General features: G+C 42.7%; 1 protein-coding gene across 1 annotated transcript in view; it reads right to left on the reverse strand.

Moving 5' to 3' along the window:
* Positions 1-19,369, reverse strand: part of LOC124788849 (transcriptional regulatory protein AlgP-like) — a 75,752-nt gene that overhangs the window by 23,702 nt on the left and 32,681 nt on the right. Inside the window, exons 2-3 of the mRNA XM_047256133.1 lie at positions 13,854-13,991; positions 13,685-13,736 (exon numbers count right to left, since the gene is read on the reverse strand). Of these exons, the coding sequence (XP_047112089.1) occupies positions 13,685-13,736; positions 13,854-13,991 (190 nt within the window). The remainder of the gene's footprint in view (positions 1-13,684; positions 13,737-13,853; positions 13,992-19,369) is intronic.

A 19,369-nucleotide genomic window follows, 5' to 3' on the forward strand; every position in this document is an offset into this window, starting at 1 on the left:
ACAACCACGCTCTACTATCAGTGATATGCGTCAATTTAAATTAAATAATAGAAAGGAGCAGCACACATGGTGGTGGAGTGGAGACGTGAGCGAAGTAAGCGTACAAGGGCAACAACACTCATAGACACACACACAGCCCTTTATTGTATAAACTAAATAACATTTCCATCACAATACAAGCACTTAAATTCCAATTAATGAGTAAGCTATGATACAACATTACAGAATCGCGTAAGTTCCTCCTGTTTGCCTAGAGTGGCAACAATGATAACAACCAGAGAGTTGCACACTGAACTGGAATGACAATTTGAAAACCAGTTATCGAAATTTACTGATAGTAATAAGGCCTATATGCTCAAACTGGCCAATAGCAGCACAAGAAAATCTCATTTAAATCAGTAAATAATAAAACATAGAAGCACAAATGTCAGATATTTCTAGTATTAAAAACCTAATTTCAATTCAAAAAATGATTAACATCTTTCCCCAAAGTGGCGTTAATAATACTGATAGTTAATTGTCAATCAAACTGTAAATTTAAATGGCCGAAAATTGGAAATCCGCTTCCGCTACAAATTGACCAAACACAAAGAAAACTCTTTATGGCAGTAAATATAAAATTTAAATTAACGAAATATTAAAGCAGCTTCAGCTATAGAAATTAACTAATACAAGAAAGTCTCATTTACAACCGCAAATATAAAAACATAGATATACCATTGTTCAATAACTTTAGTAAAAACATCAGATTTCTGTCTTGTGCCCAAAGTGGCGTTAATGGCAGTTATAATAAATAGTCAAACAGACTGAAATTTAAATGGTTGAAAATTATGAGTCAGCTTCAGTTACAGAAGCTGAATATGATATGAAACTCTTTACTAAATCAGTAAATAATAAAATTTAAACAAGTGAAAATTTTAAATCATCTGTATTTACCGAAGCTGGCTGAGAAAAGGAACTTTCATCTGAACTAGTGAATGATAAGATATAGAAACACCATGTTAAATAACTTCAGTATTAAAAATGAGATTGCAATTCCAAAACCTTGGGAGGGACAAAATATTACGCCGAAACGCGCGGGGTTGCCGCGCGGTCTGGGGCGTCTTAACACTGTTCGCGCGGCTCCTTCCGTCGGAGGTTCGAGTCCTCGCTCGGGCATGGGCGTGTGTGTCGTCCTTAGCGTAAGTTACTTTAAGTTAGATTAAGTAGTGTGTAAGCTTAGTGACGATGACCTCAGCAGTTTGGTCCCATAAGACCTTACCACAAATTTCCAAATTTATTACGCCGAAATGGCGATAATAATAGGACGACACAATCTCCTTTTAAACAGTTATAATTTTCGACAAAAATGTTGGGAATTCAACGAACAATGACTTAAAATATATTAAAACAACTCGGCCATTGGGCAGACAACCACCCCTAAGGTGAGCCCAAACACTTCCACAGCATGACGATGCACTGTCACTGCCCCCAGTTACAAAGGCCAGATAGACGCAGAGTGCATATACAACACACTAAGGTTGTGCATTAACTAACCGTTATGGCAAGGATACCATAGCATATTACACCGATAGAGTTCCATATGAGAACAAGTTATCACATGAGCTATTTTAAGGTTCAGAAGTCAACAATCCTGGAAACGAATCACTAACAAGTTTGACTAAAAGCGGCTGCGTGACAGAACCACAACACAGCTAGCGCGGCCTTTAAGATAAGCACTTGAGCGTGTGAGAAGCGAGAAAAGTTAACGAATCGCCCATGACAGACCGATCCTCGTTAACTGTATTGGGCCTCTTAAACGGTGCTGTGACCAGCCAATGACTAAAATAACCCTGGCAACAAGTATGAATAACTCATCCAAATTTTATTAAATAACATGAAAATATGGTTAGGCGTGATTTAAGACGTTGTCGCAGAAAGAACTGAGTAGCATAGTCACTGTGGTGCATTGGGTATGTCACGAAACTGTGGCACGGAGGTTTGCGAGTTCAGAACTCACATATACCACAAATTTTAATTTCTATATTCGGTTCGAGTACATTCTAGAAGTATCCACAAATGTAAAGAATCATTGTATTGGAATATTCTGAACCTGTACAAATCCCGTATGTGTTCTGGCCGGAGACAGTTCGCTCCGCGCTCTTGTACGTGCAAGTGCTGAATAAACCTTCGTTAAGTGAAGTTAGTGTTAGTCATTCATCCAATTACACATTCCTCTACGTGACATTATTCTGGTGGAGACGCTGGGTACTGAACTTGTGACAGCGCACATTATTGACGAAACCCGAGTTCGAGCCATATACAACAGATCGCAGTCTTTCGGAGACAGAAGAAGAGGACGTCACAATGACAGCAACTGCGTACCACCACATGAGACATCCTTCCTAGTTCTCTGGTGACGATGGCCAAGATCCAAACAAGTGGTTGAAGCTATATGAGCGTATAGCCAAATTCAACGAATGGGATGACACCGTGTGTTTGGCTAACGTATTTTTCTACTTGGAGGGCACTCCCAAGCAATGGTATGAGAACAAAGAGGAGAAGTTCACAAGCTGGGAAGTATTCCAGGCGGAACTACGCAAGTATTTCGGCGACACACAACGACAGAAGTGCAAGGCTGAAGGTAAATTAAAGTGCAGGGCACAGCATGCAGGAGAAAATACAGCCTCCTACATTCAAGACGTCTTGGCGCTGTGTAAAATAGTGGATCCTAGAATGAAGGAGGAAGATAAAGTTGCACGTCTCATGAAGGGTCTTGCTGAGGACATGTATCAAGCCCTATTCCTGAAGGAGGTTTCGTCAGCAGACGACTTCATAAAATGGTGCCGGTATATCGAGACAATGCATCAAAAAATAATTACACGCAAGAAGTTTGAATGACTTCCAAACGTTGTATCGATGTCTGTGATGGAGGAAGGAACTGATTTTACAAGTGTTCTTCTTGAGATAGTGAGAGATGAGGTTCATAAGGTACTTGGATAGCACGGCGAGCAGAAAACCGAGACGCTTCAAGAGGTCATAAGGGAGGAAGTAGAACAGACATTGAACCCACTATTTCGTCCTTCATTTCCCTTTAAAACGGTGAAAAAGTCGAGACCCAGGCGAAGTTACGTTTCTACAATGCCGCATGAGGAACTTGTTTGGGTACCAAGGAATACTGACATCTGGAGGACCCAAGATAACCAACCAGTATGTTTCCACTGCGGACGACCGGGACATGTGGTGCGCAATTGTGGAGAGAGGCGTCGGATATTTGATGACGCCAGACCCAGAAGACAGCAGACCGATCTTAGCCGACGCCAACTCCGGGACGACGAAGGTGAACAAGAAGATGTGGGTGCAGGACGACATAGGTCACCATCGCCGCAAGCTATCCGCTGGAGAGGACGCTCCCCAACGAGCCATCAAGGTCTCCATCGCCGTTTAGAAGCTCCAGCCGATCACCTAGCCGCCGCAACCAGTAAAACTAAAGGGTGCGACCTTCCTTGGAGATGAGGCCGCCGAAGAGAAAAATCTTCCGCCGTCGATCACTACAAAAATGATAGGCAACTACGTCGATATCCTCTTGGATGGCCGACCAGCCCAAGCTCTTGTGGACTCTGGAGCATCATATTCAGTCTTTTCGGAGAAGTACCGTCGCCAGCTGCAGAAAACTGTATTCGTCGACAACAAAACATCTCTACTGAAAGTGGCTAATGGGAAATATGTAAAACCTACAGGAAGATGTGTCATTCGTGTGCGTATAAGTGGCCATACACAGCCCTTAGAATTCATCGTCTTACAAGAGTGCAGTCATGACGTCATTCTCAGATGGGACTTTTTGAAAGCTTCTCAGGCAATTATAGATTATGGTCGCTCAAAAATTATGCTAGACGAGATGAGATAGTGCGGACAGCAAGATGTGCATCCGAGTGTGTGGAGACTATGTGTGCTGGATGAAGTGATCATTCCTGCAGTCAGCGCTAGAAAGGTAACTGTCACGTGTTATACCATGCATCAACCCATGAGCATGAATGTAAAAGAAGCTTACCACTGATGAATAACTTGGTCATCCCAGCCTCCGTCGCCTCGTTTAAGAACGGATGCGGTGAATTGTAGATAGTTAACTGTCACTGAGAATCGCAGATCCTTCCAAGACGCTTGTGCGTAGCAAATGCTGAGCCGTTAACTGCCGAACAGCTGAGCATTGTAGAAACCTCTGTGGGCGAAATTGGCGCTGCCACAACGAGACAAGATCTTCTAGCTCGACTATCACCAGATCTCACTAAGGAAGAACAGAAGAAGCTACTTGCCCTTCTTCAAGATTTCTCTGAATGCTTCAATCCACAGGTGATGAGAAAATTAGACAAATCGACGGTGAAGTACCGGATTTGCACTGGAGACGATCAACCAATAAACCAGAGAGCATACCGTGTGTCAGCAACAGAACGTCGAATAATTCGCGACGAGGTAGAGAAAATGATGAAGAATGACATCATTCAGCCTTCGCAGAGCCCATGGTCGTCACCAGTGGTTCTTGTCAGGAAGAAGGATGGCAGTTGGCGCTTTTGTGTTGATTTCAGGAGGCTTAATAAGATAACTAAAAAGGACGTTTACCCTCTTCCACGAATTGACGATACACTAGATTGCCTGAAGGGGGCTAAGTTTTTCTCAACCATGGACATGTACTCGGTATGCTGGAAAATCGAAGTAGATGAGGCTGATAGTGTGAAAACTGCTTTCATCACTCCTGAGGGCCTGTATGAGTTTAAGGTAATGCCGTCTGGTTTGTCTAATGCACCAGCAACTTTTGAACGGTTGATGGATAATCTTCTAAGTCACCTGAAGTGACGATGTGTCTTTGTTATTAGATGACATTATAGTGTTCTCAGAGACATTTGATGAACACATAAAAAGACTGAGGGCCGTTCTTAAGTGTCTCCAACAACGTCGACTGAAACTTAATCCAAGAATGTATCTCTTTAGAGCAAAAGAAATCAAAATACCTGGACACCTTGTGTCAAACGAAGGTGTGTGGCCAGACCCAGAAAAGGTGAGATCTATAACGGAATTTCCTATTCCTAAAACTATTACATATGCGAGAAGCTTCCTAGTATTATGTTCTTATTACCGTCGTTTCAAAGACTTTTGTATCAAAGCGAGGCCACTCCAAGAGTTGCTGAAAGCTGATGCTAAATTTATCTAGGTTGGTGCTCAACAAGATTCTTTCGATGTGCTGCGAAAATCTCTGACGGCTGACCCTGTACTTGGTCTGTATGACGATAGAGCACCTACAGAACTACACACAGATGCCAGTGGGAATGGGATCGGTGCTCTTCTGGTAGAAATTTCGGATGGAAAAGGGAAGGTTGTAGCCTATGCTTGCAAGACACTTACAAATGCCGAGAGAAATGGAATGTCTTGCTGTGATATGAGCCATGTGCAAATTTCGACAGTATCTCTATGGAAGGCCATTTACAGTTGTTACAGATCATTGTTCACCTTAAGGATCCAACGGGACGACTCGCCAAGTGGGCACTACGTCTTCGAGAGTATGACATTACCACAGTGTACAAAAGTGGAAAAAAATACCAAGATGCCGACTGTCTCTCAAGAAACCCTGTGCAAGACCATCAAGACTTTGATGACGATAGTGACTGTCTCGCTGAGCAGAAGAAGGACGCCAAGATATCTCAAATTATGCTTGCCTTAAATCGGTCAGAGGATGTGAAAGGACAATTTAAGGTAGTTAATGGATTACTTTGCAAGAAAACTTTGATCCGTTTGGAAAGAGGTGGCTACCAGTGATTCCTAACCATATGCGCTTAGATGTTCTACAGAAATTCCATGACACACCTGAGGCCGGACATTTAGGATTTATTAAGACATACGATAGGATCCGCAAGAGAATTTTTGGTCAGGTTTATTTAGGAGTGTGCGTCACTATGTGTCGCACTGTCGAGAGTGCTAGAGGAGAAAGGTAGTTCCTCAGAAACCACCTGGCCGACTCATGCCAATTCCACCAGCCAAAACGCCTTTCCAGCATATTAGAATTGACCTCCTCGGACGATTTCCAACGTCTGCTTGTGGCAATTAATGGATTATTGTTTGCAATGATTATCTGACACGTTATGTCATTACAAAAGCCATGAAAACAGCCGAAGCATTCGAGGTAGCCAAATTTATCGTGGAAGACATTGTATTAAGACACGGTGCCCCAATGTCGTTAATTGCAGATCGAGGGAAAAAGTTTTTCAATCGAATCTTGTGACAGAGATAAACCGTCAGTGCAACCTTACTCATCTCATGACGACTGCCTACCATCCGCAGACTAACGGGCTCACTGAACGCCTTAAAAAGACCTCGGCCGACATGCTATCAATGTTCGTCAATGTTGAGCATTGCAACGGGGATGAGGTGGTATCCTTAGTGACGTTTGCCTACAACACCGCCAAACAAGACACCACAAGATTTACGCCATTTTCCTGGTGCATGGGCGTGAGGCGACTACGACGATGCACACTGTGTTCCCGTTACATACTGATGACGTGGATGACGACTACATAGGCCAGGTTTTAACCAGAGCTGAGGAAGCTCGGCAGTTAGCTCGACTCCGCACGCTGCAGGCTCATGGAAACGATCGCGTAAGATATGACGCGAGACACCGCCCTGTTGTCTACCAGCCTGCTGACCTCGTCTGGATCTTCTGTTCGGAAGGTTGGTCTCTCTGAGAAGCTCCTCAGGCGCTACTTTGTACCTTGTTTGATGTTACTTATGAAGCTGAAGATTTCTACCCCGACGAAAGAGGACGAAAGATCAGAGATACGGTCCACGTCCTTCGAATGAAGCCCTATAAGGATCCTGCAACCCAGGGGAATTCTAAGCTCCAGCGACAAGCAACAAGCGGAAATGTGACGAAGAGTGTGATGGCAAAGGAAGTTCTAAGAAGATCACCGCCGAGGCGAACATCAGTCAACGGGAGTCGGAGTATGCAGAACCGATGACTCGTTCCCGAACCAGGACGACGTAACACCGAGACCCTGTTCTCTCTAGGCGGAAGTAATGTCGCAGAAACCGTGGTGTAACGGTTCTGATGCTAAACTGTTGCGTGAAGGGTCGTGAGTTCAAAACTCACATAAACTGTAAAATTTTGAGTTCTACATGCGGTTCGAGTACATTCTAGAAGTATCCACAAATGTCAAGAATCATTGTACTGGAATGTTCTGGAGCTGTATAGATACCGTATGTGTTCTGGCTGCAGGCAGTTCGCTCCGCGCTCTTTTATGTGCAAGTGCTGACTGAATAAACCTACGTTAAGTCAAGTTAGTGTTCGTTATTCATGTAATTACACCTTCTTCTACGTGACAATATTAAAAAATCAATGGAATATATCCTCGAATGGCATGATCGAATTAATCACAGGTCAGCTGGATATTTTCTACAGTTTACTGTCAACTGGCCTTTTGTCGAATGAGCTAAACTAAACTAAACTCCGCCCGAATAGCCAACGCAGCAGGTCCAACGGTACCCACCGGCCTCCGTGTCCTCCTCAGTTCACAGGCGTCACTGAATGAGGAAGTGTTGGGGCATGTGGTCAGCATACCACTCTCCCGCCCGTATGTCAGTTTAAGAGATCGGAACCGCCACTTCTCTATCAAGTAGCTCATTAGTTTGCCTCACAAGGGCTGAGTGCATCCCGTTTGCCAACAGTGCTCGGTAGACCGGACGATTAGCTATCCAAGAGCTAGCCCCGCCAGACAGCGCTTAACTTCAGCGATCTGACGGGAACCGGTGTTACCGCTGCGGCAAGGCTGTTGGCTTTAAGGAATCAGCAGACATTTAAACCTTGCCTTTGTGGCACCACGTAATCTTAAGTTACGTACAAGGCACTGTCAAAAAAACAATACTCAGTTTAGGCTCAATACGAAAGGCCTAAGAGACTTCAAATATTCATATTAACGTCCCTTTGTTCCATCTCCAGAACACTTCCGCTAACACGCAAAATTCACTGCGTTACACTCAACAAAACTTTGTCAGTAGCAACCCCCAACATAGTTTTCTTACCTACATACAGTTGACAGAATCAGTGTCCAGCAATTCCGGATGCAACAGATCACTGTAACTGCCCCACTGAGACTACAGGGTCGCGCCGTGCCTGCTGCCATGCGGCTCGGCTCACTGACGAAACACTGAAGAGCTGCTAGCGCAACAACCTTCCCGTAGCAGAGCAACGGGGAGGGTAAACACCAAAGTGTACCCGGAAGAAGGTGAGGTGTGCTTTTGACTGGTATCTATTTCCAGCACAACTCGCCGGCTGCAGCCACCTCCCTGCTGCGTAAAAAGGCCTTCAGACGTCACTGCAGACCCACCAAGGCGCACAACGGAGATTACCACGAAGCTGGATCGATACATGTCGGGAGAGCAACATCTCTCACTTTCTTCGAGGACTTCATTATTAAATCTTCTCTGGTTATCAGTTGATTCATAGCGTCGTTTGGTCATAACGTTTCAACGAGTATCTTACTGTGGTGTGCGTACTGTAAGACCTTCGGTACACACACCATCAGATTATTTGACTCGTCGCTCTAACGAAGTAGGCGAGTGTCAGCAATATGTCTCGTGGTCTTATCGTGATGTGTTTATCTTCTGCCGTTAGGTCAGACGATAGAAATGCCACTTGCACGCTTAGAGTAGCAGATTGACGGTGACCAACTTTAAACAGAACTTGATTAATTTTCACACACATTTATTAAAATAATAAAAAATGTAGACATTACGTAACTTGATTCTGGATGCTGTTTACAACCTACAATCTGAAGTTCCTTTGGTCTTGGTACGTTAATCTTATTCTCACTTATCTCTGATACTTGACAAAGTGTCTATACATTTATCTTCATGGCTACGTACAGGAATATGATAACCTTATTAGGCGCAGACTGAAACTTGACTACAGACTAATGCAGACTGATGCGGACTGACCAATCGGAGGTCTGTACAGTCGTTATAATACCTCGCGCGTTCATGTATCACTGCGAGAGTGTGATCCGTGAGGAGAAAAGGTTCTACGTTAGCAGCAATCTCATTGGCTGCGTTACATATGAATACGCGGATCGGCGGAAGCAGAATTTGGTCCGTCTCTAATGCAGCGCTATCTCGTAGTGCGGAGATGGACGAGCGCTGCGCCTGCGCTCTTGTGCTTAGTGGGGCGCGCTCTAGTGGGAAAGTTGTGTACGCGCTGACTACGCGGAACTATGTACACAACACTTACTCATCACCTTCAGGCTAAGATAAAATAAAGAAAGAGATGAAAAGTTGTAACACCACAATACCACTACTTTGCTGATAGCCCGTGAGGATTTAGTTAACAATAAAAGTATTTTCAATATACTTACAGGAAAGTGGTCATAAACGGTCTCCAACGGGTTTGTGATTAAATATACGTTTTATAAGCATGTAATATTTATTTTATAATGTTATTCATGTTTATATTTTACTCTTAGAAAATGTAATTAAAAGGTACTTTAGTAATTATTTTCAGAAACCTTCACTTAATTTGAATAACAAATGTAGCTTAAACACTGTTTTCTTGACAACGATTTTGAAGTGCTTTTATGACCACTGTATGCAAATATGGCCTCAGTTCTGCTAAATTGGCTCCTGTTTTGTGGCAATTTAACATTTATGGATGGATATAAACATACAGCAATATCACGTGTGAGTAGGTGTGTCCTGATCAGAAGTCACATGATTACTGTCTGAAATAACACCAGAATGACATACTGAGTACTATAACTAACTAATTATGGTTCGTTATTTCATAATGGACAAAACAGTATGGCTACATTCAGTGAGAGTGTACCAATTAGTCCTTCATGAAACGAGGTCAGTTTTCTTCTATACTGGTCCTCAGGACAATAGCGTTGGAGGCACCAACAGCAGTGGACCATCGTATGTGTGTGCCACTTGCATCGATATCTCCCATTTCTTTGCAACTGTCTACTTTACAATTACCTAGGAAGTTTTTCACAACTAAGATGCAAGTACGCCAGGCCGACAGTTCTGAATCATTTACGAAATTTGTCACGGTGGAATCATTCATGAGTTTGCGAATCTGCTGACCATCAAATATACCTGCTTTCAGTTTTTCAGTGCTCAGTGCAGGAAAGATCTACATATGAATTTGAAGCAACTGCCTTCTCTATTTAGGGCCTTAATAAATTGCTTCATCAGTCCGAGCCTTATATGCAATGGAGACAGAATTATTTTCTCTCTCTTACCCAATTTCTCCTGACTGATGTTGGCTGCGCCTACAGTGAGACTTTCACTTAAAGGTCATGTCACTTTGCTCCAGGGATCTTGTTTTGCTCTGCTGTGACAACACAAGGATACATCGTGTACCCACACTGCTGCAAAAGCAAGATGTTTATCGTCTTCAGATCACAACAAACAGGCCATTGCTGTTCATGACAGCATAATTTTTTCTACATAATTCTGATAGTTTCAGATTCCTCTTTCATCTTTTTTGAGTGGCCAATGAGAATGTATTCAAAGATGTCACCGTTGTGAAGCAAGACACATTTCAGGCTTCTGGTGGAGCTGTCTATAAGAAAGCGGCAGTCTTTTGGATTGTATTCCTGTACCTCCATTTGCACTAGAAGATCAGGAAAGTTATTGCAGTAAACGAATTCTTCGTCTTGGCTTCTTTTGTATGGTATACTGAAAGTTCGGTTCTGGACTTAGACAGATGTTTTCCCTTAGCTTGGATGCCAGAAGTTCTGCTCCATTCTTTGACAAATTAAGATCGCCTACTAGATCATTTAGTATCTCTTGAGTCAACAGTTTAGGGGTAGAAATTTCTCTTTCATATTCACTTCCACTGCTGATGCTGCTTCTACACTCCAAATCCTGTATTTCTTCAGATTCTGACATAATAAGTTCAGATAATTTAGAGAACACCGGTATAGGAACTTCTTCATTGTGTACCAGAAGTCTCCTGGATGATTCTAAACTTAGATACTCCCATGTACGTGTTTTGAATAGATTGAAAACTTTGACATCTACAGCACAAAAGTAACAGTCATCGTGGTGCTTTTTTTTTTTTTTTTTGTTTTGCTTTTCTCGCCAGACTATTAGTACACCGCAATTTAAACATTCTCTTTGTCCATTTTTCCACTGTCTAGGACACACAACACAATTTTTACAAACAGTCTAGGGAGCCCATGATCTATCTTGGTTCAAGCTGTATCCCAAAATATGCAAGATGTCTTCTTTACTAAACCTGTGATGTTCCGTCCTTGTTTCTGTAGGTAGTATTCACAGCAAATTGAACACATTGGGGCTGCTATGCATCCCCTTCGTGAAGAACTCATATTTTCCTGAAACGAATAAAATAAAAATACAAAATAAATTTTAAAGAATTTAATACGATGTTTAACTGCGAAATATCAAAAAATGTAAAAATTTAGATGGAAATAAAGATCAACGATACTATCGGAAAATCAGTATCTGTGGGAACATTTAATTAAAATACAGAAACACAAATATCTTCAGAACTAGAGCCAGTTCGAGAAAAGTACAGCCATATTTAGATTCAGGGCCTCTGAAACATAATAAATGCGTTTTAATGTCTTTGGCAGTAAAACGAATTTTTTGTAGAACTATGTAATAAAAGTAAAACTAAACCAAATTATCAAAAGATATTAAATTAGATAAATCATAATCTAGTGTCAATGTAGTTATAAAATAACTTTTTCAGAAAGTGTACAGAATTACTTTGCACTGACTTTGGTAAAGACAATAACCCTGCAACAGGATGCCCTTGATGGTTTTCTGACAGTTTGGTTTTGTGCCATTCAAGAAAAGACTTATACAGTTTTTGCCAGCAAGTTCGCGCTTGAATGGGTTTTCAACGTTATTTCTCTCTGCTAACTGTACGGCCATTTTTCGTAAGTACTTTCGAGTAAGCTTAAAGAAAGAAAATTTCATGGCAAGACAACAGTAAACAAGTTCCTCTTCGAGATCTTTTTCCAAAATTCTAAGTCTACTTCTTTTTGCTTTTTCTGCTTCCACAGGTTGCTGCAATGAACCCGAAAGTTCTATTTTTGGAACAAGTGTTTACTGGCTTTCTTTTAATACACATTCTTTTTCGGAAATACATCAGTAGCGTAGTCATCTTAGAGGGACTCCACTTTCTACATCCTCCGCATTATCCTCTTGAAATATACACGGGAATTATTACAAGAGAAAAATAGTTAGTACCAATACAGATACGCTTTAATTGTGAAAAAAGTATGGAGTCTGGTTCAGTCAACAGAAGGGGTCTAGTTTTCGGTACTACAACATATTTTCTGGAACGAGAATAATCTTATTGTTGTAGAAGAACACAATAGCTTACCTGCTAATATCTAGAATAAATAAGGAAAAATGTAGCACAGTGTAAAAACTTTTTCCACTGTCAAAACGCGTAATGGTGAACTGGTCAATAACAACTGAAGCGAGCGACTTGTGCGCTTCGTTACAGAGCAGTAGAAATACTCGCTATTGTTTAGACTTGGTCCCACTAAAGTCCAGGAGAATGGAGGGAGCAGAGGAGTCAGCTTTAAGGGAGGAGTCCAGATTAGGACACTCTATATACGAGGGCTATTCGGAAAGTAAGGAGCGACAGGTCGCGAAATAGAAACCACAGTGAAAATCAAAACAGTTTTATTTGCAACAGTTAGCTACACCTTCCAGCTACTTCTCTACACAGTCGCCGCTCAGATTTAGACATGTATCGTGGCGTTGTACCAACTTTTCAGTTCCCTCGTTATAGAACATAGCCGCCAGTGCTTTTCGACAATTTTCTACTCTGGACTGCTGCTCGTTGTCTGTTTCAAAATATAGTCTTCGTAGCCAGCGGTTCATCTGAGCAGAGATGAACATCAGGGTTAGCCAATTACGGGCTGTATTGTGGTCGATCAAAGACTTCCCATTGAAAACGCTGCAGTAGCATCTTCGTTGCCCCTGCAGAGTAGGCCCGAGAATTGTCATGTAGAACGAACCGCATGACAATTACGTTATGTGGATTGCAAAGCATCAGGCGGAATCTTTCGCAAGGCCCTCGTGGAGTTACAGCAACGAGCTGTAATTTTTTTAAAAACTGAACATAAGTTTTTGCTATTAATTGGCTGACGTATTTAATCCAACTGAGTACTAATCAGTTAAATAAAATTTCTGTCTGTTTTAGTTAGGAAACTAGGAACTTTGAAAGTATTCGGGGTTGGAGGCAAGCTGTTGCGGATAGTTGGCTTTTTGCTGTTTTCAGATGGATGTTATGGTGTTGGTATGTTCATTTAAATGAGGTTTTCAGGTGAGTGCCCGTTTCCCTGGACGCTCAACTCATTGTGTCTTCTAAACCATCCTCTAAACCACCTGCTTTGTGGTTTGTTAAAACATTCCTGAATTATGTATAAAAGATTCTCGGACTTGTTGCCACGTCAGTTAAGGGTAAAACTGAAAGTTTCCGACGATTTCTCCATCGTCTTCGTGAGGAGCAACAGCAGCGCAGTTGCGAAAGATTTCGTTTCCATTCCTGAAGTAGCCTTATGTAAATTAGAAAAATGAATGACTGTAAAATATATTCCACAACCGCGAGTGACTTTGATGCATATCATCTTTGCTTATCCTGCGGGGAATCCGAAACCGTGATTCGGCTCTGCCCCCTCACCCCCGCAGTGAAGAGGCGAGGAGGCAGCACGAGCAGGCAGGCATCGCGGCATCTGTCAGTGCAGGGCGCGGAATGGTCGCTCATTACAGGCAGCGCTCGAGGCCGGCTCCGGCTGTCCCCGGCGGCTAAATTTTAATTAAAGCGGCGCGGCAAGGCAGCGGGCACAGACCCCCGCTCCGCCGCGCCGCCGAGCTGCCGTGGCTGCGGCGGCAGCCCCAGCGCGCTCCTAATTGCGCCTGAAGCGCCGCCACCTGCCACGCCCCCGCACTGCAGCAGCCGACATTTCAGACCAGCCAGCAGCCTCCTCCTACAATAGTCGGCTTCACGTTGGAAAGCGAAATTTATCTGCTATCGACGCTCTATTCTTCGCGTTCTCCTTTCTGGAAAATGAAAATGCCCCACACTAAATAGACTGTTGGTATGCTGTATGGCTTTCCTTTATATCTTCTTGTTGACATTTGTGACTGAGTGTGATTTGTCTCTTCTCTTCGCGCTTTTTGCTGTTGTTCTGCATACTTATAAACTACAAGAGACCACCTTTGACTTTTAAAACTGTCGGCAACCGAGGGAAATGCTTGCTGCAAACATTCCCGTTTCCACCATCTTCAGAAATATAACAAAGACACGTATGTGAAACACCGTTGTTTCAGCTCTGTAAAAATCGCAGGCTCTTTAATTTCTTCCGCCTTTAATCTCCTTTCGTACATTTTTTTATTTACTTGATTATCTTACAGCCATCGAAATATTTTTTTCGAAATATATGCGCTGCATTACGATCCTTCCAACATCAGCTTTATACGAACACTTTTGGAGGACCGAGACTCGAACCTGGGTTTTCCGCTTATCCCAGAAGAGTTTGGGTCGCTCCGCGGAGTGTGCTGGGGCAGCGTAAGTGGTAAGGTACCGCTCGCACTAAGCAAGAGGTCCCAGCTAAAGTCCTGGTCCGGCACAAATTTCCATATGTCACCGATGGATAGTACAACTAAGAATTCGCAATTCAGCGCATGTATTTCCGAAAAAAAGACTACAAATGGTTCAGATGGCTCTGAGCACTATGGGACTTAACATCTGAGGTCATCAGTCCCCTAGAACTTAGAACTACTTAAACCTAACTAAACTAAGGACATTACACACATCCCTGCCCGAGGCAGGATTCGAACCTGCGACCGTAGCGGTCGCCCGATTCCAGACTGAAGCGCTTAGAACCGCTCGGTCATAACGGCCGGCAAAAAAGACTCAAATAAAAAGGAAGAACAGTTTGATCTCTGTACTGTCTTCACTGAAACTATCTTTACTGGCATTACTGATCTTTCCCTGTACAGGTAGCAATCTACAAAATACTTCACTCACTCTGTCTCAATGTATTCTTCATTGCACCTGATACAGGTACTACAGTCTACAGTAACCAACTGCCACCACAATGTATTTTAACTCCATTCAACTGCATTATTCTCATTTCAACGCCGATAAAATATCGTTAACATTTTGCTCACGTTCACTTAGTCGATGACATCATATACTGATAAACAAACTTCCCTGACACTGCCTGAAACGTTTTACATAGACAGCAGAAGTACGAATACTCATTCATACACTCAAGCCAGACAACGAATCATTAGAGATGCAGGAGTCGGCTACATGTACACATGGAGCCTTCCGCGGGAGTATAAGATGGACGGGCGGAGGTGGCGCGGTGGAGTCGTGCAGAGCGCTGGGGCGCTAGTGAGACATCGTTCACTTAACAGTCATTCACTCCGCTTTTTCCTTTAATTTACGTCTATGGTCACAAACTTTTTGTTAACAGATTACCGGTTTCGGACTTTAATGACCATCATCAGATCTGTTTCATAAAAACAAAGTCCTAATCTACTGCAGCCATAGTGGCATCGTCAAATGTTAAAATATAAAGCGCTACAAGCACATTCCTGCAAATGTGTTACCCACTCACGATAAGTTTGTTTTGACCTTTCCTTGCAATGAATGAATTGTTACCTAGCTGCCACCACATTAACTTGTTGGTCATAATAGTTAGGAAACCTATAACCTGATCATAGGAAAGTTTATTCAGGGTGGCGTTATGGAACAATTTCACAATCAGGCGAAAGACAGCAATTTGTTCCGTTGGTAAAAGGTAATGTAGTTTTGCAGTACTTGGCACTTTATGAGCAATGATGTGGGGTTCGCACTGTTGCAAGCACTCGAACAATTCCTCTTTTTTTTTTCTTTAAAGTGGCGAAAAGGCACTGTGGCACTCAGTGCTATAATTGTTGCAGGTTGCGCGGAGTTCGGTGTTTGGTTCGCGACGAACTGCTATACCCTATTGAGAAGGGTGGTAATCTGCTGCGTCTGGGATCGAAATATCTGTGTTATATGCTTTGTGTCTTTTGCTTGCAGCTGACGAGCTTGAGCAACGGGGTGGCAGAGGTGCGATGGTCATTTTGGAGTAGGCAAATGCTATAAATAGACAGTGAAAGCAATAAAAATAAGCACACAAACAAAGAAAACTTCTGCAACGCCCACCTGAAACACTGAATAGAAAAACAGTATAAGAGACACTGTTACGTAAACATACTCCTGCAACGAAAAAACATGGTAGAATTAAGACGCCAGCAAAACACAAAAGCGCGTGACAAAACAAAACTGTGGCAGCTGTCGGCTCTGGGTGCGAAATGTGGACAGGTTGCCACGTTGGTAATCGTTTACCTCGTTGCCGAATCCTATAGTCTCTGAGAAGCCTGCATACTCGGTCCGCTAGACAAACAATCAAACAAGCCGTATTAAAGAGCTTTATTACAAAAAGAAAATTTCAATACTTTGGCAATTACACAGATGAGTCACAAGCAGTGGGCGACATCCAAAATAATCAATCGTCTTCAGTATAGACATCCCAAGTCTGTGCTATAGAGAGTACAAGTGAAGTGACTAGCGTTGACGCTGCTGTCGAAGTAGCTAATCTTGAAGCTGCTATTGAAGTAGGCCGTCACCAGTCATCGCAGCGCTCATGTCCTCTTCACGTGGGGGCCGCTGCTGCCCCGTTGTCGTCCTGGACGGAGGTCGGGTCAGCGTGCGATTGGCTGACTTCTTCTCACAGCCTTCTATTCCCTGTCGTTCCTGACTGGCGTGCCTACGCTTGACTTTACGCAGTAACAGAAACCAATGCGTTAAAGTCACATGAGGTGTATCCCACAGGACATGTGACCTGCAATTAAAAAGTGTCGTGATAATTTCTGCAGTGGTAGAAGATTCTAGATTAGTTCTCCATAGACTCAATAGGAGCGGGCTGAAAAATCGAAGGTAACCATGACAAAAAGACTGAGTAAACATTGAAACTTTAGCATTTCACGAGTGAGAGAGTGGAATATCGTAAGTTAGAAAGTGTTAGGGATGCTAGAAAATCTTAAAGGAGAAATGCAAAGACTATCTAGACAATAATAATAAGCGGGATGGCACTGGTGGCTGGGTGACCCCTCGCGGGGTGGTTCGGCCGCCGCTCCACAAGTTCTTTAACGCCACTACGGCGACTTACGAGTGAATGAGGATGAAATGAAAGACACACAATACCCAGTCATCTAGAGGCAGAGAAAATCCCTGACCCGCCGGGAATCGAACCCGGGACCCCGTGCACGGGAAATGAGAACGCTACCGCAAGACCACGAGCGGCGGACGGTTATCTAGAAATAGTGGAGGTCAGTAAAGTGCAATGGAAACAACATAAGGATGTTTGGCCGGACAGGTGTAAGGTAATATCAATAACAGCTGAAAGTGGTATAACACGTGTATGATTCATTACGAGTAGGAAAGTTGGACAAACAGATAGTTAGTGCGACCAGTTCAGTAATAGGATATTTCTCATCACAATCAACAGCAAATCCTGCCCACAATAATAGTTCAGGCTATCATGAGAAGCAGAAAATGAAGAGATGGAAGTATATGATGATATTTAACGAATAATTCAGTACGTTAAGGGAGACGGTAAATCATTAAGCATGGAGGAGTGGAACGCGGTACTAGAGCTGGGAAAAGAATAAAGAATTCACCTAGTAAAAGCGAAGACGCTATTTAAAATTCACAAGGGGAGGAGATAATTTGGGAACAGCCTGGATAATGACGTGGTGAGAAAGATGGTTTGAGTACAGACTCTGATCACAATTTTGTAATGATGAAGAGCAGGCTGAAGTTTAAGAGACACAACTCGAAGAATCAGTGTGAGAAAAAGTGCGATACTGAAGTACAGAGAAATCATAAGAAGTATTTGATGTTCCCTGAAGTTGTATATATTGCGATAATTAATACCACACTAAGCAGTTCATTTAAAGAGCAATCGACATCTTTGACCGACCTATCACTAAGGTTGACTGACGAACGTACGTAGAAAGAAGTTAACTGCGAATAACTATTGGGTAACAGATGAAATACCTAAACTGATTCGACGAAACAAAAAGGTAAATTTTCAGGAAAAGGTAATACAGCAAATCAAATTAGGAATAAAATACATAGAAAGTCGATGGAAACCAAGGCGTATAGGCTGCAGGAAAAATATGAGTACATCGAAAAAGGCACAGTCATTGGTAGGATTGATTTAGCACATAGAAATGCGGAAACAGTCTACAGTGATATTAAAAGCATGGGGATCAACATGAGGAGTGACATGGGAATTCCACAGTTAACTGCAAAGCAGAGAACGTATAGGTGGAAAAGACACGTTGAAAAGATCTACGTGTTGGAAGACATGTCTCATGACGTGACTGAAGAAGAAACGGGAGACGATATAGAAAACATAGGAGATTTAGTGAGAAATTTTAGTAGAACTTTGGAAAACTGGTGATCAAATACGGGAGAAGGGATAAATACCATTCCTTAGGAATGCACTGGGGCAGTGGAAACTTAGCGACTATTCAAGTTGATTTGCAGAGCCTATGTGTTTGTAGACATTCCATCAGAGTTTCGGAAAAATATCATGCACATTATTTCGAAGATATCTAGAGCAGATTAGTGGAAGAACTACCGCACAAGCAGTTTAATAGTTAATGCATCCAAGCTGATGACAAGAATAATTTATGAAAGACAGAAGAAATTAATGAGGCTCTTTTGGATGACGAACAATTTGTCTATAGGAAAGGTAAACGTACCAAGGAGCAATTCTAACACTACGATCGATAATAGATGCAAGACTTAAGAAAAATCAAGACACGCTCACAGGGCTTATCGTTCTAGAAACAGCGTCCGTCAATGTAGAGTTGTGCAAGATGTTCGCGATCCTCAGAAAAATACAGATGAACTGTAAGGGAAACCTGGTAATATGCTTTTCTCTGTATGAAGCTGCACTTTTGAACTTTCCAGCTGCACAAGTTTTAATAAATTTTACGTGGCACGTTCCACTATAGTGTTTGCTCTGTTCGCGGACATTAAGGCCAGCACCTCTCAGACCAAGCTGAAGGCACAGAACGAAGGGTACAACGTTTGGCTGGTGGCCAGCAACCAAGACAGCTGTTGCACCACTGCATCGGGCACTCTGTGGAGCCATCGGTCGAAATAGTGCATGGCCGACCTGTTGTGAACATTCCTACCTAGTGGGTGATCGGTGTTTTCTCCTGTAGACCAGAGAATACTGCAAACCCAGCAAGAAAAGAAGAAGAGTGGTTTTGTTGCTATTGTAAATTGGAGAACGAGGCATATGTTTTATTT

This window comes from Schistocerca piceifrons, chromosome 3 (assembly GCF_021461385.2).
Source record: "Schistocerca piceifrons isolate TAMUIC-IGC-003096 chromosome 3, iqSchPice1.1, whole genome shotgun sequence".
Classification (NCBI taxonomy): Eukaryota; Metazoa; Arthropoda; class Insecta; order Orthoptera; family Acrididae; genus Schistocerca; species Schistocerca piceifrons.